Genomic DNA, 23,208 nt, shown 5'->3' with positions numbered 1-23,208 from the left:
TTGCTCTAGATTGACTTGGACTTTTGATGGTTTGGCCCAAGTATCAACTAAAATCGCTCTGTGTTCCTTGATGAAATTCTAGCTAGGCTATGCGCATACGGATTTAACTCTTGATCAGGCTACCTTTTTGGGTTTTTCTTCTGTTTTTTAACTGAATTCAATGGAATCTGGTTCCCCATGTAATTCAATTATCGAAATCCGAAGTAGGTAGATGCCCGTGGTACGACGGCGTGCTCGACTGAAGTTTCAACAGGTCAGGCCATGCTTAGAGAGCGACTCTAGTGTGTTTAACTACACTTTGCTAATTCAATCAATTTTTCCCTCTTCTTACGTCTGTTCGTTTGGCGTTGTTGTTTTTTGGATGCACATAAGTTGAGCGGTTAGTGTCCGATTGCTGTTCTTGGTGCAGAACATTTCAAAGTATCTCTCTTGCCTTCTAGGAAAGTCTTTGCTTTCCTTCAATTTGAAGGCTTTTATGCCTTTTCGCTGCTCGCCCACCTAATCAGGCACACCAACCCAGCTAAGCCCAGTCCAAATTTCAAGTTGCAGTGAGCGGGAAAGGGACCACTTGACTCACAGAGGGTCTGCCTTGCATCTCTGTCAAGCATTTAATCTTCAGACATGGAAATTCCAGGTCCAACCGACCATCCAACTGGCCAAGAAGGAGAAGTCGCTCTTTGGTTTTAGGGACTGGCGACTCTGCGAGCATTCTAGCGATCGGGACCAGCCCGGAATCAAAGTCTAGTTGATTGCCTTTGACGCTGTGTCCTCAAACAATCAATGCATCTCTTCTTCTGCACTTGACTTCTGTCTGCGCCTGGTAAAGTTTGAAGCCCACAAGGAGCAAGACACACACACACGCACGCACAGAGGCAAGCATGCCTGCGTGCACATGTAAATACACAAACAAAAGCAGTCAACTGGCATCTCCTTTTGAGGAACCATTACTTTTCTCCTTTTGAGAACATTGGTTAAACTTTAGTTAATATTGGTTTTATTACACACACACACACACACACACACACAGAGAGAGAGAGAGAGAGAGAGAGAGAGAGAGAGAGAGTACGGCCACTTTTCTGTGTGGCGGAAATGAAATACACGTTCCATAGAGTTGTCTTTCAAGCAAATCTTAAACTGATATTTTGATTGTGTTTGCATATGTATAGCAAAAATCTGTTGAATAATTATTCATCCCCAACACGAACATACAGAAACCGTGATTCTGCAAACGCAGAAAACATGTCTAACAACTATCCATGGCAAGAGATTAAGGCAATGGAATTTGCTGGTAGTCAATTCACTCACTACATTTGTGGAACACCATTTTAAGTCTCTGGACATTCTACTGCTTCTGCGTTCTAACAGCTACCATGTTGGTGCTCTGTGTTGGTAGACAAGCACAAGGTTGGCTAGTAGGCCGCTCGCTGACAGAATTTGACCTTGAGAACGAGGAGGAGTTGATGAACTCTATGCAATCCTCAATGGCTTCCTTATGGTGAGATTCACCGTGAGAACTCCCTGGCCTCGACCTCACTGCCGGCGGTTTTGCAGCAGGCTTCCTGCTGAACATGAAAAGGATGGCTTTTGAGGCGCCGGCTCCGATTCGCCGGAGTAATCTTAGCGGCGAAAGGATGGGATTCTTGGGGAGATGAAAAGAGCAGACATAGCTGGTCGTCTTTTTCGCTCTTCTCCCCCTCGTAGCCTGCCTTGATCCTGCGTTATACTGCTTCATAACGGTTGGTTCCTCAGTTCTAATATCTGGACTGAAACTAATGCGCTTGCTTGATTTCCTCGACATTAGAAGAATCTTCACCAACAGGAAATAACAGAACAGAGACGACCAGGAAAATCTGCCCTCTTCTTCTTCGTCTTCTTCCCTTCTTCTTTGTTAGATGGAGATGATTGAAGAGCTATTGCTTCGGTCTAGCTCTTCTTTATGTGTACCCGATGCAGAAATGACAAACAAACAAAGGGAAGGAAAAAAAGAAAAAAAAGAAAATGGAAAAGGAAAAGTTGAAAAAGGATGTTGAGTGCCCTTGAGGGATACCTGGGAACTGTTGAAACTGGTGCTTCCTGTACAGAAAAGCGTGCGTTCAAGGGAATTCTCTGCTACTGGCCAGCAATAGAGCACATAAGGCTCACTGCTGGCTTCATCATAAGTTGTTGATTAGAAAAAGATACCAAAGATCACGCATAGAGATTAGCTCCATGCACACACATGTATATATATATAGATAGAGAGAGAGAGAGAGAGACAAATATGCCTGTGGATCCCACATCATGTTACCTATTGATGGTGGGGCCGATCAAGTGGAAACCACTTTCTTTTTCCTTTTAACCTGATCAGTAGCAGAAACTAGACAGTAAAAATTGAAGTGAATCATTGAGATGTGCCTCGCGTCTGACTTCCATACATGAAGGGTTATTTCGCATTGAATCAGATTGAGACGTTACATTGAAGCCCCGTTGGCGTCACTTAATCAGTTTTTGCTTGTCAATCAAGGGAGAACCCCAAGAATTCAGGTTTCTTTCATGAAGATAAACAAGTTTTCCTGCAGGTTTTCTTGTTATGCAGCTCTAAACACAACAATCAACGCCATTTAAGGTTTGAGCTTTCATTTGCAAAAAAATAAGGTACATTTTCACAAATTAATATAGAACATCATACATATATATATTATATACATAAAGAAAGAGAGAGAAATATCATGACAACCAACTTTTGATACGGCTCAAACAAGTCTCTAATTCTCTCAGTCTCTAATTTTCCTTATATATGAGGGAGGTGATTCTTAAGGGCAGTCTTAAAATTTTAACATAACTAAGAATACATGATGTTGATCATGAAAGTGCACCTTAATCAAAATGAGCTGCGAAATCATGGCATTCAATGTATAATGGGATATCAATCTAAATTTTGCAGAAACTTGCCGACCATGTTTTGTCTCTTCCCCAAGCTCAACCATTCTGACTGTACAACTTCAATTAATTTTCTGTGGCATGGGAGCAATGGTGACCTAAAACTCGTCTTCAATGAAATGTCACGTCATCTGCAAAAACAGTTTATGTTTTCTTTCTTTTCTAATTAAGAAGACGAAGACAGTAAGTCAGTACCTCTCAGATCTTGAGCATGATAACCCACGCTCGCATGAATCACAGGTATCCCCTCAGTTATGGTTAAATCTAAAAAGTTATCAATATGCATCAGCATAAACATGATTCTTTTGTGCCCTTATGAAAATTTTGAATTTTGGGTCTGTGTATGGGCAGAGCAGGAGATGCAATCACTGAAGATGAAGAAGCAAAAGTTCTAATTCTTGTGCTCCACAATTTCCTGTTGCATTCTTCTTGGATTCTGCCTAGAATACCTAGACCACACTAAGTCACACGTGTGATATGCGTATGTGCCTGTTTCGGTATGCGGAAAAGGCAACATTACGGCTGTATTTTAAAACATAAAAAATATATTTTTAAACGTAATTTTTTCTTTAATTTTGATTTTTTCTTTCTTTATGTATTATTTCCCTTCTACCAAAATTCTATATTTTCCAATTTTTGTGGATTATCATATATACACTATATGTATTTACATATACATTCTACATAACCTATACTCAAATTTTCTAAAGTTACCATACTCGTACCCATATCTCCACATCCACACCCGAATGGTACCTGTGCCCATGTGAGCAAAATGGACATCGGAGATCGTTTAATACTAAAAATGCACCTTACAATCAGGGGAAATTTTTTGAAGAGTGTGGAACCAAGGGCAGTCAAAGTAAACTCTGAATTTACTGCATCTCTTTGGCTCAAATCTATTTTCCATCTGGCAAGTTGTTTTATAAACTAAAGTCGAACCCTTTCTATCCTCTCCCTCCCAATTATGAAATCGTACCAACATCATATTTTATATGTTTCAAAAAACATTATGATTACCTGAAAAGAAAAAAAAATGAGATTCGACAAAAATTCCAGAAGGAAATCAAATTTACAGCGTTCATGATTGCAATTTCTAGTCTATCTTAAATTGTACACTAGAATCTTACCAAACACGATCTTTCCTTGGTACCAAATATTTACCTACCCTACCCATCAATCCTTGAGCCTATAGATATGGTTTATTAATTCGTAAGGACATGATTCACCCCCTTCTTATTTTTCTTCGTGATTTCTTTGTTGGGAAATGAAAATCATTGTGTCCAACTTAATGAAGCGAAGTATCGAGGCAAAACGTTTGAAAAAATGTCCACTGTTGATGTAGATAACTATGAAAGCATGGCATACCTAAAAACAATAAGAGATACATCTATGTCTCATTTAAGAAGGAAAAGGTTGATGCTTTCAAGATGGGACATCTGTCAAAGGAGATGGCTCATAGAAAAAGATAGCCAGGCAAGGATCAACAAGAGCACTGTTGATTGCTTTCTTGCTTTGCAAAAGCATGATGTAAGTAGTTGGTTGAGGTAGTTCGATTCATATAGATGTTATATCTCTACATCTTAAGTGATGGGGCAACTGTATATAAGTTGAAGATGCAACCTAAAACCTTGAAAGAAAGGAAAACACAGGCGATGCCTTCATTGTTTAGATAGTGGGTTGTTAACCTCTTGCTCATCTAGAATGTAGAAGATCATGATGTGTGTGTGTGAGAAGGGGTATCTTTCCCATTTGGCCGTTGATACAACTGAATCTGAATTCAGTAATTAATGTGGAATTGATGTTTGATGGACTAAACCAAAAAAACTTGGGCTTGGTAGGATATCCAACGCACAACCTTCGCTTTCCTACCAAGTGGCGAAAGATTTAAGGAGGAGATCGCTATGCAGAAAACAACAGTTCAAGAAGCCTTCTAGATGAGCACGTAAAAACAAGAGAGAATTGAGATGAAGTCTTCTTCACCTTCACCTGGTGTGGTCGCAAAAGTTAGACCGCGCAAGCATCTCATGTTCATCCGCCCAAGCTCATCGGAGTAGACTGATGAGAATACACCGCGGACCCTCACAAAAGCTTCTTGTAGACAAGCAAACACAAGAAGTTGAAATGAGTTCCAAGGTGGCATACTTCAAACTGGTAAACTTGTGTGTGTGTTATGCAAAGTATCTCTGGTTCAATTTGTAGAAAGTTTTGTTTTTATACTGTAAGGTGGGTAGATTCTACGTGCAAGGTGAAGCATGCAAACATCTCGCCATTTGGTACTAACACAACATTGGTACCTTGGGACAAGAAGGAGGAACAGTGGCAGAGCTACATGGTGATTGACGTGGGCAGTTGCCTACACTAGTTTCTTAATTTTTTTTTATTTTTAAATGGACATTTTTAAACATTATATATATATATATATATATATAAGTGTCCCACGAGATATGAGTATCTTTAAACAAGTGCTCCTCCAACCAAGTTTTTATGGCTCCGCCAGTGAGGTGGGGGCTTTGGTTCTCGCTTGAGCTCCTGCTCACCTGAAACACAAGAAGTTGAAGTGGGTGGCAACTTAACTAGTCTCTTTTGGGACTAGGACTGATTAAACAAACCGGTCATCAGCTTGACTGAAACTTTTTTGGGCTATCTGATAAAAAAAAAAAAAAAACTACACCAATTGCCGTGCATTTTATCAACGATTTCATCGTTTAAAGCCCATGCAGATACTTAAACCTGCTTCGGTGAAGCAGCAAATCACTTTAAGCGCATACTTGTGGGATCCGAAATCAGTGTTTTGTAGGACAGATTGTTTAAACAAACAGTGGACCTTAACAATGCATAAAAAACTTGGATCTAAGATCCATGTTCCCCGATGGGGTGTCGGATCTCGAGTCCTCGGTTAACAAACACGGCCGAACTTTGCTCCTTCAATTGAGTAACCAAACACAGCCAAAGATTTCATTTACCTATTTTTATCGTTTAATGCTTTTAATCTATAATTTCCCTAGCTTTGAAGTGGGGAACGGCCATGTTCATAGATAATGACTCAGGTGAACCTTTTGTGTTCACAATTGTGAACATGAGGTTAACAACTGACCGCTAGAAGAAGGTCCAAAGATTAACCTGTTCTTGTTTGAAAGACAAAATTGATGCGATCAGATCACGTTTTGAGTCACCTGAATACACCAAAAAACTCGGACTCCGGTAGAATTTCCCGCAGTAAAAAGTCATCGTTTGCATATTTTGTACAGTTTGATTCTTCATGTTCACAGACCAGTATTAAAGAAGAGGAAATTTGACATGAAAGGGAAATTCTTGTGTTGGATTGTATGATTCGGATCCGCTCATGATGGGCATGACCCGGACTCGTTGGAACAATTACCTGTGGTATATGAGATTTTCAATTGTATAGAAAGGAGAACCATGTAAAAGATTAGGAATAAGAAACTGCAAAGGAGTGGTAGCTTTTACAGCGAGGGTGGACATACAAGACAAGTATATATTTTTACTTCCAGTATAGTCACAAACACCATTTTTACAGTAGTTTTCTCGTGTATAATATGGCATCGACTCTTGAAAAAAAAAGAAGGAAAAACACGGGAAAAATACAGCAAATTTTTAAAATCAGGAGAAATTAAACAAAATTATAATAAGGCAACATCAAAAAATAAGTAGAACAACTAACAAATAAAAATCAAAACACAGAAACAAGTAGTTTAGCATTAAAAAATGTGAAAAAATGCCAAAGATGAAAAAAGGGAAAGATTTTGTGCGTGTGTGCGTCTGTTTTTTTTTTTTTTGTGTTTTAGGTTTTCTGTAAACGCACCATTTAGAACATTGACACTGCATGATCTTCGCGCCCTAATATGAATGAAGAGCGTCCTTATCAATCGCAATTTGCGACCAATAGAAGTGCTCTGCTATATATATATATATATATATATATATATGAAAGACCAAAGCAAGAAAATGGAGCTTCTTCTTCATTGCAAGAAGCCATGCTTTACTTTCACAGCACAGTATTCTCCTCCTGAGAATAAAAGAGGGTAAAAGGGAAAGACCAGTGAATAGTTGAAGGAAGATCAATTGATGTTTAGTAGGGCCAAAGATACCAACCTCCCGCTGCATTTGCAGGTGCATGGCTACAAGAAGACGACAAGGTTAGCAATAACATTATGACCAGACATCCAACAATACTGTTCCAGTACTATCTTCATATTTTCTCTGTAAAACTATTAAATACACTGCCATGTTCGTACTTCCATGAGCCCACGCTCTTACACTGGTACTTAGGTACCATAACATGTAATCACTACTCAAGATGAACAGTATTTCTGTCTGCTTTACATAGAGTTTGGATTCTCATTGTCAATTATTTATACGTGCTATACTCATGTCTGTCCTCCATACTTGTCGGTCTCATATATAAGTTACTTCCAATTATATATATATATTTATATATGCATATTGTATGTATCTATCTTATTGTACGTCCCGTACCCATGTAATGTCCTGTCTCACGCTCGTGCCCATGTGATATAGTGAATAGTACATTTCATGATTTACTTCTGTAATTCTGCGTTTCTTTGGCTGAAAAAAGTTACAGTAAAGTAAAACTATTTTCTTTTGTCTTCACAAAATGGAAGGAATATAAGCTGTGCTCATGGGGCTCACTCAAACAAGTACTTGACAATACTTTCCGCCTTCTGCATATCCAGTTATGGACCAGGAGGAGTATTTTTTGATGAACAGATAGTGAATTTTTCAGAAACATTTACTGTTTCTTCACAGTGGAGAAACCCTGCACTCACGAAAGATTACTTGCCCAAGTGTCAGAAAAAAGGTATGTATTATATTATGCCGAGAGATTCCTCTCAGCTATCAGTAACTTCTTAACGTACTTGAAATTTAAGTTCTTAGATCCATTAATCCTTAGCTTGCAAACTATAATGGTGCAACTGCAGCTTCCAATTTGTTGGCTATAATATAGTAAGGGAAAGAAAATCTCAGCGCCGGAGTAAAGGCTGAAGTTTTTCCCTTCCTCTCATCCCTTTAAGGTTCGCGTCGGTACCTCGGGGTGGTTATAAGTAGATTGAGAAAATTGGCCAACTACTTTTCACAAGCAGCATGGTTTGTATTCAGGTCGACATCTTTCTCGGCCTTCCTGAATTTGGCTTGACCAGATTCAAGTTCCAACTCCAATTGAGAATACTATTATAAAAAGAGCGGATTTGGATGTGACTATCATAGTATGTAATGAAGCCAGATCTTTAATTCTTTATTGGATCACCCGGGTAAAATAGGAGAGTCGGATTCATATTCAGTCCTGAAATTGTATATATGCTGAGTCCGGATGCATCGCATTATCATGATGTTGTCAAAATAACAACGTGAATTAATTGAGACCACACACATATCCATCTCACCAAGCAAACTTCTGTTCCACTTTCGTTGACAACAGTTTCCGTCAATCCGATTAAGAAGTAGGCAGAAAGTTTTGGGCCCAATTACTACTAAAATGAATACACGATTTTTTAGTCGGTGGAACATTGTCAAGATAGATCATATTTTACAAAACAGAAGCTTACATATAGGGATGTATACAGGCCGAGTTGAGCTTGAGCTTCATCAGCTCGACTTGGCTTATATATTGCTTGGCTCGAGCTCTACAAGGTCAGGTCGAGCTCAACTAGATAGACCAAGTCTCGGCTCGAGCTTGACTCGTTTAAGCTCGTTTACCTCATTTGACTTGATCTCTTTTCTTGGTTTTAAGTTTGTAAATTACCAAATAATAACATAGATTAAACATGTTTACTCCAGTTTAATCGAGCCGAGTTCATGTAATTCAACTTGTTTATAAGCTCCAGTTTTCAATTAAGCTCGAGATCAACTCATTTACATAGGAGGTTGAAGTTCATATGAAAGTGAGCAAATATATAGCCGCAGGATAAACAAAACAGAGCATTAGTAGGAAAAAGGAGTCGATATGGAGGAAATTAGCAAGAAAAAATCAAGCCAATGCGGCAATATACAAGCATGTGACACTAAGATGTTATATGTTTGTGCAAACACATTACATGTTTAAAGCAAAAGCTGAAGTGAGAATGGTGAGAGGAGCAAGCAAATAGCAAGGCTCATGTTGAAAGTTGCATGTTTTTGTAAGTGGCATAGCCAGGAATCTTGGGCTAAAGGGCATTAATTTCAAAAATTCTTTCAGTTTTAGGGACACTAAGTAAATAATTTAAGGCAACAATATGAAACTGAACGATTTTTGTAGGGTTAGTGTGGCCAACTACTAACACTTGCCTATATGTGGTGTTTCTGGTGTTTTCGTGAAGCTAAAAGAGTTCAAACACATAAGAAAATAGGAGTTATAGAGAGTGCTAAACGAATAGAGTGGATTTAGCTCAAGTTGTGGGTCTGTTTCCTCATCATATTATTCTAACAATGTTTGGTAGTGAGGGATGGCTGAGGGTTTAACTCTCTCTCTCTCTCTCTCTTTGTCCCTCTATCTATATATATATATGCACGCTAGACACTTAAATGGCAGTTGGATGAAGAGTAATCTTAACCTTTGATTATTTTTTTTTAGATTGATGGTTGAGAGAAAAACAAAAAGAAAAATCTAAGGACAAAAAATTTTCTCTCTCTCCCCCCCCCCCCCTCCCGCAAACACACACATATATATAAAGGAGAAAGAGAGAGAAACTGGTTGGTGTTCAATAGTTAAATTTTAGATGAATAATCTCAAGCCTTGATCCTTTTCAGATATATGAGAAAATTAAGAAAGATATGAACAAACACCAGATCTTACCATTATGAAAAAACAAAGAAGATTAGAGATCCTTAATTTATGATCAAAGCCTTTATGATTGGATGGATGGGGGTTTGATCTTAAATCTATGAATTTAAGATTCCTAATAATCTCAAATTATTCAAATCTCAGACCTAAGGTTATCAAAACACCCCTTAAGGGGTTCAAGGTTCAAACCTTGTGTTCTCTGTCACACTGTTTTTGTGCTACCCATCTGGTGACAATGTAAGGTCCACTCATGCTTGAAGCAAACTTGACTAAGGCCGTTTCCTTAAATAAACATTTAAAAAACCAGAGGGTAGAGATTGATTAGTATTTTTATTGGTGACATCTCCATGCTTATCATTATTTAACCTCATAGCGCTAGCGAAAGATTTGTGCAGGAACTGCACCAACATCAGAAGCGATGCGATGGTGTTTGACATATCAGAAAGCAAGTACTGGTAACTAGTGGGCATATCCATTCAATGATTCCCTGCTTGGAGAATATCCTATTTTGAGTCGACCCATTCAGAGGCGGAAAATCGTAAGCGTAGCCTTTCAGATTCTCGTTATCTATATCGTATAATGCGCTCATGAACCGATACCCGCCATGGCTGCTTCCTTGTATACGAATCCGCTAGTACCGCAGAAGGTCTCTCCCGCGTACCTGGTGAAGAAACGGCCGGTCAAGCTTACTGTTGGTGACTGCAGAACTACCATCTTTCGCACTAGCGTGTTATCGGTTGCTAAAAGGCAAAGATGTATGGTGGGAAGAACTGAGAGCTTGAGTTCGGGAGAAATGGAATTGGTAGCTGAAGTGGAAGCGGACGTGCCATCAATTGGAACGCCTGTGGTTGACCCCAAGTCTAAACCGAGAAGGATCGCTCTTTTCGTGGAGCCTTCCCCTTTCGCGTGCGTCTCTTTTCACTTTTACCGCTTCTGCACTTTGGTAGCCTACCGTTCCCCGTTTTCGTGAACTCTTTTCTTCAAGTTGGTAATTTGTTGTTCTAAGTTTATGTTGCACCAAATTTCTTGTTCTGTACCATTCCGAGTTGAATTTGTCTTTTTTTGTCATCTGAAATCCGGTTTCCATAAATGGCAAATTGTGGTGTTGAAATATTGCAAGTACTATTGAATTGGACTTGAGAGTTATCATGCTCGTCTTGTTGGGGATCCTTTTTTCTTCTTGTTGCTTAATTTTCATGTTACGGACAATTGTCTTTGGAATTGAATCCTGTAAATAGATGTTATAGTGTTGGCTTCGGTTACAAATAGTGAAGAAAGGGAGATCCTTCTTATGCATTTTTCATGCTATGGTGACTGTCTAATTGAATAGGAAAATTTTGGAGAGGTTGCGCAAGTTCATGCCTGTGCAGGTGAGATATCCAGCTATTGTTTGAGGAAATGCCACAGACAGGTTTTTTAAGGGCCTGTTTTTTTATCCAATGTGTTTGTCCTCAGGTCTTTGATTTATTTAGGTCCTCATTTTGGATTATAGAACCGTGTTCATTGGATTGAGATCTGAACTTCAATCCAAATTTTATCGGAAGTCTGACGCAAAAGTTCTGGGATGGTTTTTCTTGTCTTGCATTTAATGAATTGAACTTAATTATGCCATTATGTTAAAGAAAACTGACCCTAGAATTAATATTTATATTATACTTATCTGTAGACCATGGTTGGCCTTTTCTCCTGTGATACCCGTGTATTGAAAACAGGAAAACAAACAACCACATGACGAACTGATGTATGCTTTCTATGACTGCAGCTACATTTCGGGATACAAGAACCGTTTCCAAAACTTCATCAAGTATCTGCGCGAAATGGGGGATGAGGTATTTGCATAGTCAATCAATATGTATCTTTTTCTGTTGCAACTCTATATTAGAGTTTTCTGTTAGTGAGTTGTAAAGCTACTTTCAGGCTTCACATACGCTAAAAGGTGTATTGAGAGTGAGGCATTGATTGGTTTTTCTCATTTAAATAAATGCAGTGATATTTTTCACATATTTAATGTCCCCTGTCTGTATCTAGGTCATTGTGGTGACCACTCATGAAGGTGTTCCGCAAGAGTTCTATGGTGCTAAATTGATCGGTTCATGGAGGTGATTTCTGTATTCTTTGTTTATATGGGAACCTAGAAAATACATGTCTCCTGTCAGCATATGCATGTAATTATGCAGCTTCGGACACCCAACGGAATCTAAAGATTAATCACTCTTTCCAGTGTTGCCATATTGACTTGACAGCCATCTAAAGGATTCTTTGTAAAAATGAGACTTTTGAGGATCTTCAAACTCTGAAACCCTAAACCGTTCATTGGCACCGAAATGTATAGAAAAGTTATTGTGTTAATGTTCACCTTGCAGAAGACTGGCTTTAGCCCATGACTTCGTGGTTCTTATATATTTGCAATCCTCTTGGAAATCTGTGACCACTTGACTGTGGATTAGAAACTCGTACAAGGAAATTGATCAGCCTCTGAGAAATTATTATTATATACTGTGCCTCTGATGGGTTGTGTTTGCCTGTGTTGTCTTATTGCCTGGATATGTGACCTGAGATATATAACGCTTTCTGTTGGGTGGGAAATTGTGCAACGAATTTGCATTATCCTCTGACTGAACCATAAAGGCAAATTATGCATGAATGTTGTGTGCTTATGCATCTCTCTAGGCCTTCTAAGCATTTCTATTTCTTTTACAGCTTCCCTTGCCCATGGTACCGAAACGTGCCACTCTCATTGGCCCTGAGCCCAAGAATAATTTCTGAAGTTGCAAAATTCAAGCCTGACATAATCCATGCTTCATCGCCTGGAATTATGGTACGCATGACAAATTGAAATCATATTTTTATGTAAAATAAATATTTATTATTTGACCATTCTGTATTTTTCAGGTATTTGGTGCACTAGTAATTGCCAAACTATTATGTGTTCCCTTGGTGCTGTCATATCACACTCATGTTCCAATGTGAGTCAGTTGCTTCTTTTCTAATTTTTTTTTTTCATCAGATAAATTCAGAAAAGGGGAAGGAATAAGTTTACAATCCTCCCCAACTTAATAAAATATGTTTTTACTGTGTACTCTTGACTTCTACTCTGATACATCTAATCTTTACGTGTCACGATGAACATGCTTAACATGGTTTTCCTCGCTATTCATCTTAGTTTTGTTTATATTTCTGGTCACAGATATATCCCAAGGTACACATTCAGCTGGCTGGTGAAACCTATGTGGCTAATCATAAGTATGGAAGATTTTCACTTCTTATTTCATCATTTCTCTGATACTTCAATTGTTTTAGTCTCTAATCTGCTTTTACTTTATAAAGAATTTCTTCACAGAGCGGCAGATCTTACTCTGGTTCCTTCTGTTGCCATCAGTCGAGACCTCTTGGCTGCCCGTGTGACTGCAGGTGAACTGCATCATTAACAACTTTGGCTTCTAACTGTTACATCTTCATGTTGGCTTCCAAGTTCTAAGTATTACACCTTGCTTGATGTTTCAGCTAATAAAATACGACTTTGGAGCAAAGGTGTTGATTCCGAGAGCTTCCATCCACGTTATCAAAGTGAAGAGATGAGAATCCGACTTACGTAAGCAAGATAACCTCTTTTTGCATTTATAGGCCATTTGTGCCTCCGATGTCTATGCATCTTTAGTTAGTGAGAGTTTCTTTTTGTTGTTGACTAGTAACGGTGAACCACAAAAGCCACTCATAATTCATGTGGGAAGGCTAGGAGTTGAAAAGAGCTTGGATGTCCTTAAAAGGTATGATATTATCTTGGAGGTCAAGTGTAGATATGGAATTGGTTGTTGAAATATATTGCTGACACCATGATCAATTTGTAGGGTGATGGACCAACTTCCAAATGCACGGATTGCTTTTGTAGGAGATGGGCCATATAGGTAAGCACAAGGCCCTGCCACTAGCATCTGAAAATCATGTGTCTAAATTTGCAGCTATATGACATGATCTTGTCCGCAGACTAGAGCTAGAGAAAATGTTCTCTGGCATGCCTGCTGTTTTCACAGGAATGCTGCAGGGGGAGGAATTATCACAAGCGTATGCAAGTGGTGATGTCTTTGTGATGCCATCAGAATCTGAAACACTTGGGTTTGTTGTGCTAGAGGCCATGTCATCAGGTGTTCCAGTGGTGGCTGCACGTGCTGGAGGAATACCAGATATAATTCCTGAAGATCAAGATGGAAAGATAGGTTACCTTTTTACACCTGGTGATCTAGAAGATTGTGTCAACAAAGTGCAAACTTTGCTCTCTAATGAAGAATTGAGAACAGCTATGGGAAGAGCTGCTAGAGAAGAGATGGAGAAGTATGACTGGCGAGCAGCAACAAAGAAGATTCGTAATGAGCAGTACAATGCTGCAATTTGGTTCTGGAGGAAAAAACGAGCACAACTGTTGAGGCCTGTTCAGTGGCTGGTCCGGTTGGTGTTCAGGTCTCCAGCAGTCAGATATGATTAGTTTAGTAGATGGTTCATTGCCTAATTGTGTGCTTGGTGATCAAGTGTTGCTATTCATTCATTGAGTTCAATGCCCACAATGTATCTTATCTTGTGGCAGAAGAAGCATTTTTCCATAACTTCCTGTGCTTCCATTTGTTTTTGGAAAAGCAAGCTGGTTGGAACTGTGGATGCTTGCATCAAGAAGACAAGATCTTTGAGGAAAGAAAAGCTAAAGGAGGCAAGGATATTGCTGCATGGTTTTATCGGTCATTGATGAAACTACTAATTTACCAAGAAATCATAAAGTTTGACAAAGTTAAACCTTACTTTTGATGGAAATGCTTTTATCCAAACTTTGCATCCATGATCTACAGTGGCACCTCCTTCTGAGGTAACTAAGAAGCAGTAGACATAAGTAACCACCATGACTCTAGCAGAAACACTTTCTGACATCACATATATCCAGAAATCAGCCTGAGGCTGGGGGACATCACATATACCCTTCCTGTCAGTTTTCTTGGAGGAGATAACCTACTCCTGAATGAAGAAGAGTAAACTGCATGACATGGAACATGTGGCAAATATCTGCAGAACCATCCCTTATCGCAAGTCTTGCACCAAGCCTTGGTTTTACCAATGATGAAGTATCAACAAAAAAAGACTTCGTTTGGGTGGAGGCTCCATGCCGATCAAAATCCTACTATCTTTCCAAACCGTCCAGACTCCATTGCTCCATCATCATCGTCATCTTCGGAGGTTACTGGTTTACGAGGATCACTGTCCAAGTATAGACAGATCGCAACTCATCGTTTTGCACTTTTGAAAATGCTTTATTAACCATATCAATAAACTTAATCACCTTCAATCTATCGTAAGATTTAAAAAATTTAATACTACCCTACTTTACTGCAATTGAAATGAATAAATTACATTAATCAAAACCCAAAAAACTAGAATTGATCTTCAAATATCTTGTCTATGAAAATCTATGTGTGTAAAACGATGAGACACAGACACATGTTTTGTGCTTCATGGAGAAAAAGGGAAGGAACCTCCATCATGCTTTTGTACCCTCCATCATTGACCTGACATCCAGGAGAGCACGAAAATTTTCATTTTCCTTATCCGTGTAAAGTATGTAACTTGCTCATTCATATTAGTATTACACCAGGCTTGTTGGTGGCAAGGAGGAATGTGGGAAAAAAAGAAAGAAAGAAAGAAAGCTGAAATTCGATGTAGACGAAGAAAGGGATAGAGAGAGAGAGAGAGAGAGAGAGAGAGAGAGAGAGAAGGGAAAAATGTTGAGCTTCTCAGGATGCAGATTTAAACTTTTGGTTCCATGCTTGAACTAAGGATGCAAATGGAGTTGAGATCAGGCCAGGAATCTATAAGAGAGGTGACGCTATTTGTACAAAGTAGTTCATTTACCTTGTCCCCTAATTACTGCACAGTAATATGTGTGTTTTTGGGGGCTACCAAGTACTGTGGCTCAACTCCTAAGTACTCGGTTCGAGTGCTTGATCTCATGTCCATATGCTGCTTCACCTCTGTGATAGGCTTGTCGGTTTACTGATGAACTCTGAAAATGTAATACTGAACATTAACAAAATGCAACACCGAGTAATTTACCGGATCTAGGGTGAAACTTCTCTCAATTTTCAACAGTTTTAACTCTAACTTGTCCCAACTTTCAATCTATTCAAGTGTTCTGAATCGAAGCTGTCACAATTCCCATTTGAAGTGGCTATGGACAGTGGGACCAGCGAAATAAAATAAAAAAGTACGTAGATAGAGATAGAGAAGAGTGTGGGAGAGAGAGAGAGTGTTGGAGAATTCCTGCAATGATGGTGAAGATGATGTATCCTCCGTTGGAATCTTTGGATGCGCCGGATTCATCACTCACTCACTTCATGGATGGCAGAAGACCATGAAACGTGGAAGCATCTTGAATCGAGAAGAATTTCAAAAACAGAAACGTACACGCACACATATTCACCAATCTTTGATGGTTGTGAATTTACGTGGGTTCGATCGAGCAAGTGATTCCTTCCTCGAAACCGGGATAGTAGTTAGGTCATGAATGGAATGCCAGGGAGAGAGATGATCTGCTGGTTAAGGCCATTCTTGTTCCGTCCATATTGGCCCCTACCCACCTTGGAGTGCGGCCGCCTTCCTTTCAAATGAATCTATGTTGAAACTTGTCACGCATTCACCATTTACAGTTTAAATAAGTGTGCTCATGAGAATTGAATTGATCACGATACTTTCATCAGTCCGCGTAGCATATCACCATTTACAGTTTAAATGAGTGGTACCCATGAGAATTGAATTGTCGACGATACTTTCACCAGTCCACTAGCTATGCTACGCGCTTCTAGGTAGGAAAATAGTTGTAAATATAAAAATCAGAAACAGGAAAGTGATAAGAAGTGAAAAAGTGAGGAAAATGGACGACATCATCTAAAAACAAGTCGCATAATAGGTTGAATCGATTCCATGTACATAACATATTATTAACAATGCCCTTTAGCTTGGTGTTTGGCACTTTGGAATGCTAAAGGCCAAAGCAAGCTACATGCCAAGCTACAATCTTCCAGAGTGCCGTTAGCTCATTTGAGTTGAATCCCTACAAACTTATGGACAATTAGAAAAATGCATATTTTGCCAATCCTTTTAGAATGGTATAAATACTGATCATCTTTCCACTTTTTTTATTTATTTACGATGGGGGACCCATTGACCCCCCCCCCTCTCTCTCTCTCTCTCTCGATATATATATATATATATATATAGATTGTGTGGCTGTCAGTGGTCTGTCGTAAAAGAGTGATCCTCCTAATATATTTTGAAGTGGTACTTCAGTAGGCCCGAGGTATGCTGCCACTCTGCGCCTTTGCTTTAATTTTTAAACAAATATGATAGTTTTGATGCAAACGCTGTTAGAGATGAGGTTCCGGGACCTTTTATTAAAAGAAATGAAAGAATAATCGAATTACAGAAAACAAACAAGATAGTTGAGATGTAGGTATATATATTAAAGGTTCAAACCTTGAGGTTGAAGCCAAAACGTGTATAAAAATGAACCATTTTCTACGACCGAAGCTAGAAAGCAAAAAATTTCTTCAAGTTGGAGCTCGATCCATCTTCTTCGCCTTCCGTGGTGTTGGCATGTGTTACAGATCTTAGATTTGTAGGTGCCGCGGATTTTCGTTCATGCGAATTATGGATGAGTCTTTAATTTAAGATCCGAAGCTATCAAATATGACCATCAAGAGCAACCTCGAAACATGTGCAACTATTTAAGAAGAATGGTAATGAAACAAACAGCTCTTTGGCGGTCATTTGATGGTTCAAAGTTTGGGGTAGATTCTTGAAATACCTTAAAAAGTATTTTATGAATCTGCCTCAACTTTTAAGATAGATTCATTAACAATTACAAACTTAAAACAATTACAAACTGTTTCATCTACTAGATGGATCCTTAGAGACTCCAGCTTTTGAGAGTATTCTTTGACAGTGAAGTCTTTCAAAGTGGATCTGATTTTCCAAATCGCAATGCATCTTTAGGACATGTTCTTATGAGAAGTAGTAATTATTTGGAGCACGTATCTCATTTCACGTGATTCCTACTTCCCTCACATTTTATTATTCGTAGCTTTTTTGTCAAGGCTAAAAAATTTGCCAACTTGACATCAATATTAATAGAGCTAGTCAACCTCATGTTCAATTAATACCTCTCTCTCTCTCTCTTGCTCTTCTCTCTCTCTCTCTCTCTAACATAATATACACACATATGCACATTATTTTCATGCTTTCTTATTATTGCCAAGATATCTGACAAATGAAAATAATTAACAATGTCAACTTAGCAATCAACATTGGTAATTTAAAATTTGTTATAGTCTTTAGCATTGTCAACTTGGGTCAAGAGAATTCATCACTTGGTCTTAATTTCTTTTGGCAATTTTTTTACTAGTAGAGAAAGATGCCTCACAGACAGCTCTAGCAGTTGGTGGCTACTGTCCCTCTCCTATGTCAACTAGCACCTATAAAAGGTCAACATCAAGCTCTGCATCACATGGACACCGTCCCCGGACACGCGCAAGCATTGCCACCAATGAATTATTTAACTATTTTGTCAGCTTTAAGCTTAAAAAAAATATATAAATAAATTCTAAGCATTAAACTCTTGACTTCTTTCAAATTAAATTTTTGACCTCTTTCAACTGAAAGTCTTCTGTTTAATTCTAGACCAGTAATGTTCTACCATAGCATCAAAAATAAAAATAAAAAATCTGATTTTTTTTTTTTTTTGAGTTTTTGTTTTTGGACCTTATGGGAGGCATAGTTGACAACATCCCTCTGTTAGGCTTTAATTGACAGAGGTGACTCGGGTCGGTTGGGCCCATATCCATTTTGGAAAAGCAGAAAAGCATCATCAAATAATATGTGGAGCAAAATGCCACCAATCTGCAAAGGAAGATTCCAAGAACAGAAATTCCACCAACACATATTATAAGAAGCGAAAGTAAATTCTCTTTCTCTTCATGTCCATAGGCTTCCTTAAATTTCTATTTTGTCCTCTCTCTCTCTCTCTCTCTCTCTCTAAAAGCAAAAAAGGAGAAAAGTCTTATCCAAGGAAGAAAATTATTATTAGTAGATATGACAGAAACTACAAGAAGAAATAACAGCAAAACCCAAAATGAGAAAAAGGGAAAAGAAAATGAAGGAGATATGAAAGGAAATCCCCTTCACTACAGTTACATAATGAGACCAACATTGTTCCTGATCAGAGTTAACAGCAGAGCGACCAAGTATTCACAATCTTCTTTCTTGGAGAAGAAAGGGAGAACGTATTCTTAGACATAGTTACCATGGTGAAGGCGGATTTGGGACGAAGGGTTCTCTGAAAAATATTACATTAAGAAGTTTGAAGGAGGTGGGATTTGAGAAAGCAGTTTGAAGTAAGAAGGTTTTAGGGGGATTTGAGGAGAGTTTAGTTTTGGGGCAGGGTGACGTATTGCATGAACTCGGGGTCGCGCTCAAGGCGCGTCATGGTGTCGGCGGCGAGGCACATCTCGACGTCGACGCTGCCGGCGCCGTCCCAGCCGGGGAACGCCGACATCTTGCCGTCGAACTTGTTGGCTCGGCCGCTGCGGATGGCCACCGGGCGGCCCCACCCGAAGTCGTTGTCGTACATGGGGAAGCGTGAGGAGCTGCCCATGGTGATGGCCGCGCCGTCGGGGTTGCCCAGCGGGAAGACGCGTGGCGCTCTCTCCCACTCCTCCACCCGCCCCCTGATGGCGGCGTCCCAGTGCTCCGCCACCCCCTGGTGGAGCAGCCACGCTGCCCACCCGACCTCCTGCCGGAGCAGCTCCGCCACCTCCACCGTCGCCGGCACGCTCTGGATGGCGTTTCCGAAGTACTCGGCGTGCATCCGGGGGCTCACTCGGTGCCGGCAGTTCACCGCCATCCGGAACGTCGTGGTCTTCGTCGTCGCTGGCAGCCGCCTCGCCCGCGTCACCGACCTCCATATCTGCGCGCACAGCGACTGGAACGACGACACCTCCGGCGCCGGTAACCCTGCAGTCCCGTTCCTCCCTTTACCGCTTCCCTTCCAGGCGTCGTTGCTTGCCTTCCCGAGCACCTCCACCATGTCCGCCTCCTCGCCCATGGCGCCCTTCCACTGGTTCGCGATTTCCTTAAGCTCGACCACCGCCCGCCGGCTGAAACTGAAGATTCTCTCCCTCAAGGGTGGCGCCGCCACCTTCGGCGGAGCGAGGGCCCTGCCGGCATCGAAGCGGAGGACAGCGGCCGAGTCCTTCACGAAGAACCGGTTCGAGTCGGGGGGTCGCGATATCTCGGTGCATCCCCGAGCAATCTCTGCCCACGTGTTGAAGAAGTTCCAGAAGGACGTGCCGTCCAGCAATGAGTGGTTGACTGTGGCCCCGACGAAGACTCCGTCCGCGAGCTCAGTCACCTGCACGGCAGCCAGCGGCCGGAAGTGCCCTTCATAGCTCACAGCACCATCCATCGCGAAGAACCCGCGGACGACCTCCGGCACGTCTTGGGGAGCCAACACGTCACCCACCTTCAGTCCGGGCGCCGCGGCGTGGACGAAAGGGACACCGGAGCCGTCGCTGTCCACGTAAACGTACCCGTCGGCGTCCGTCCGGAGACGGCCGGCGAGCAGGGGGAAATGCACGAGGGTGCGCGACAGGGCGTCCTTCAGGAGGCTGAGCAACGCGTCGGGAGGGCAGGGGAGAAGCACCCCCTTCTGAATGTATTGGCAAGAGAGCATGGGCAGGTCGGAAACAGTCAATTTGTAGGCCACGGGAATCGAGGGACTCTCAGGGAAGACCGTGCACTCAGAGAGGGGGCTCACAGAAGAGGAAGAAGAACACTTGGATGGTGCTACCGCCATTTTTCCACTACCAATCTCTCTCTCTCTGTTCTTTTCTCACTGTAGCTCACTCTCTTTCTCTTCTTGGTGGTGGGGAGTGAGAGTGAGCAGGCGACGGCTATTTATAGCGACGGAAGGGAGGGATCGGTTCATGCATTTGTGGAAGGGGTCGCTGCTGGCCGTCGAAAAAGATGCTGTCAACAGCCAACAGGGCTACCTCTCTCTCACTTTCTCCAAATATAATAGAATACTGCTGAAAAACTGATGGAAGAAGCTAAAGAATTGTTAAAGTCACAAGGGATCTGCTGGTTGGAGACAACGAGGCTCATTGACAGACGATGAACGGGGGAGCCCACATGTGAGGGAGACGCAGGGGACAGAAAAGGTCCCTCTTGGATAAGGATTCAGTGTCATACGCGCCAATCGCAACATGCCATGTCAGCTCCTTCATGTGCTCGGCACGGTGGGTTGTAGGACCCACCAGCATTTTAATGGCAACATCTCAGCCAGCTACAGATACCACCCATCCAAGTGGGAACTCAAATCCCTCTTTCCTTAAAAGTTTACCATCCGACTTCTTTGTACCAAATTTGATACATAACAAAATGTATTACAAGTTAGATTGAAATCATATTGGTAGAATTATTTGCTAGTTTTATAGCTATTAAATAGCGTTTCATGAAAAGATCGAACATTATGTTATTGGGACATAATTCAAGAACAATATGACCTTACTGGATATGACATCATGTAGATTAGTTCAACAACGAAATGTTGAATATAATCACATCATATTGTAGAATACGAATATGGTGCATCAAGATAAACGAGTGGCGAGCATCTGAACTACGTAGATCACGTACAAGGTGCATGGCCCCCTGAATGAACCATGAATGAGGTAGGGGGGGGCATTGAAAATGACATGGCCCTAAGATAGAGATACGTGTCGGTGGCCAATTAGGCGGTTCGCCTGGCGGTACGTGAATATATGGCCTTTTGTAGGGCACCGCCATACAATTGGATGAGCATGAGCAATTTGTTGCTGGTGCGGGCAGTTGTCTATAGAATTTGTTTTATTTATGTATTGATACTTCCTTCTTCTTTTTTTTTCTTTTTTTTTTTTACTTTTTTTTACATATGAGTGTCCCTTAAATTTTGAAAGTTAGAATGAGAGCGTCTCTTGGCCAAAAATTTATAGCTCGGCTGCTGAACATGAGCCCACTTTCGGACACAGTGGTGAGGTGGGTCTTATTAGGACATGGCCTTTTTCAAATGTGGCCGCCACATAGGTACTTTCACTTGGCTAAAGAGCTAGAGTTTCAGATTCATGTACTTAAATTATGTCCATCAACATTGCGATTAAATGCTGCACTCTTTATGTGTTTTTGTATTTTACTACTTGTGAATGAAATGCATATTTAAGCATAGGCAAAAATAATTTGATGAATATGTTTTACATGATTTGTTTAATGAATAAAAACTTTTAGGAGTGGTTTGGGAATAGTAACATTCTGTTATTATTCCATAAACCTATAAACCTGTCCTGAAAAATGGGGCAGATTCATAAAACATCATAATAGGTGTTCAATAAATCTATGACAGATTCATGAGACAGCAACAATACGTTATTATTGTCAAACGGCACCTTAAAGAATATCTTTTGAATTTTATTTTTAAAAGCATCTAAATTATGTCTTCTACCAGCAAAATTGCGCAGAATTAATCTGTATAAAATTGCGATGGATTTTTAACTATATATATATATCAACATGCTTAAAACTGCCTAATTTTTTTTTTGTGGGCGAGACCCAAATTATGGCATATGAGGTTAGGGGTCAAGCATGACTTGCATAAAATAGACCGTTGACTGCGCTTCATTTGTTTAAGGAGAAGAGTCGTCCAGATCATGGGGCTCATGTGCTTCAGATCACAAGAAATAAGTCAACCATTTCTTATATGAATTTCACATTTTATTCTGTCTGTCTGTGAGCTGTTCAGTCAAAATGCTCGGTAAGTGGCTCAGTTGGTCGGTGGGCCACGTGTCTCGCCGAACCAGTAAATAAATATGTTAACAACATTATGATTGCTCAATTAAGATAATATGTTTATAAATAAAAGTAAACATGCTTGTATGATATAAATTGCTGATCAATTTGCAGTGATCAACTTTCCTTTTGAATAATTCCAATGCATATATATATATATATATATATATGCTTTTATGTAGATTATAACATCGGCAAACCAAAATTTTCATAAATATTTCGACCACAGAAATCAGTATAAGAACATGGTTTATGCCTCGGTTCTTACAAAATGGTCTATAATGAACTCATCTATAAATCATATCATGTCAAAAAATGTTCAGAAGTTCCACAAATCTCAGGTGTTATAGTTATTATATATATATACTAGTTTTCGTCTCCAAATATATAGTTTAGGCATCAGTAAACAATCATTTTTTCATTCTCAATCTTCTGACTATGAATTGAATATAGTCATGAACCCTGTGGTTTTTATCATCATACACTGAAAAAGCAGCAGAAATTATATATATAAAGTACTAATTTTCATCTCCAAATAATATAGTTTAGGATTCAGCAAACAATCATTTTTTTCATTC

General features: G+C 40.1%; 2 protein-coding genes across 2 annotated transcripts; one reads left to right on the top strand and one right to left on the bottom strand.

Annotated features, from left to right (window-relative positions):
* Positions 1-10,082: 10,082 nt before the first annotated feature.
* LOC116253859 (sulfoquinovosyl transferase SQD2-like) lies at positions 10,083-14,437 on the top strand. Its single transcript, XM_031628824.2, has 11 exons — positions 10,083-10,627; positions 11,484-11,550; positions 11,750-11,820; positions 12,422-12,539; positions 12,614-12,687; positions 12,909-12,964; positions 13,049-13,132; positions 13,226-13,313; positions 13,411-13,488; positions 13,570-13,626; positions 13,706-14,437. The coding sequence occupies exons 1-11, from the start codon at positions 10,326-10,328 to the stop codon at positions 14,199-14,201; spliced, it is 1,491 nt and encodes a 496-aa protein (XP_031484684.1). The 5' UTR covers positions 10,083-10,325; the 3' UTR covers positions 14,202-14,437.
* A 4,375-nt stretch (positions 14,438-18,812) lies between these two features.
* LOC116253850 (uncharacterized acetyltransferase At3g50280-like) lies at positions 18,813-20,845 on the bottom strand. The gene has a single exon (XM_031628812.2). The coding sequence runs from the start codon at positions 20,604-20,606 to the stop codon at positions 19,179-19,181; it is 1,428 nt and encodes a 475-aa protein (XP_031484672.1). The 5' UTR covers positions 20,607-20,845; the 3' UTR covers positions 18,813-19,178.
* Positions 20,846-23,208: the final 2,363 nt, after the last annotated feature.

Source organism: Nymphaea colorata, chromosome 5, assembly GCF_008831285.2.
Source record: "Nymphaea colorata isolate Beijing-Zhang1983 chromosome 5, ASM883128v2, whole genome shotgun sequence".
NCBI lineage: Eukaryota > Viridiplantae > Streptophyta > Magnoliopsida > Nymphaeales > Nymphaeaceae > Nymphaea > Nymphaea colorata.
This window is presented reverse-complemented; position numbering and strand designations above follow the sequence as displayed.

Excerpts from the sequence above, each read along its gene's own strand:
- LOC116253859 (XM_031628824.2), top strand. The coding sequence starts at position 10,326 with ATGGCTGCTTCCTTGTATACGAATCCGCTAGTACCGCAGAAGGTCTCT. Across the intron at positions 10,628-11,483 it reads GTGGAGCCTTCCCCTTTCGC|CTACATTTCGGGATACAAGA; the intron begins GTGCGTCTCTTT and ends CTATGACTGCAG. Across the intron at positions 12,965-13,048 it reads ACCTATGTGGCTAATCATAA|AATTTCTTCACAGAGCGGCA; the intron begins GTATGGAAGATT and ends TACTTTATAAAG.
- LOC116253850 (XM_031628812.2), bottom strand. The coding sequence starts at position 20,606 with ATGGCGGTAGCACCATCCAAGTGTTCTTCTTCCTCTTCTGTGAGCCCC.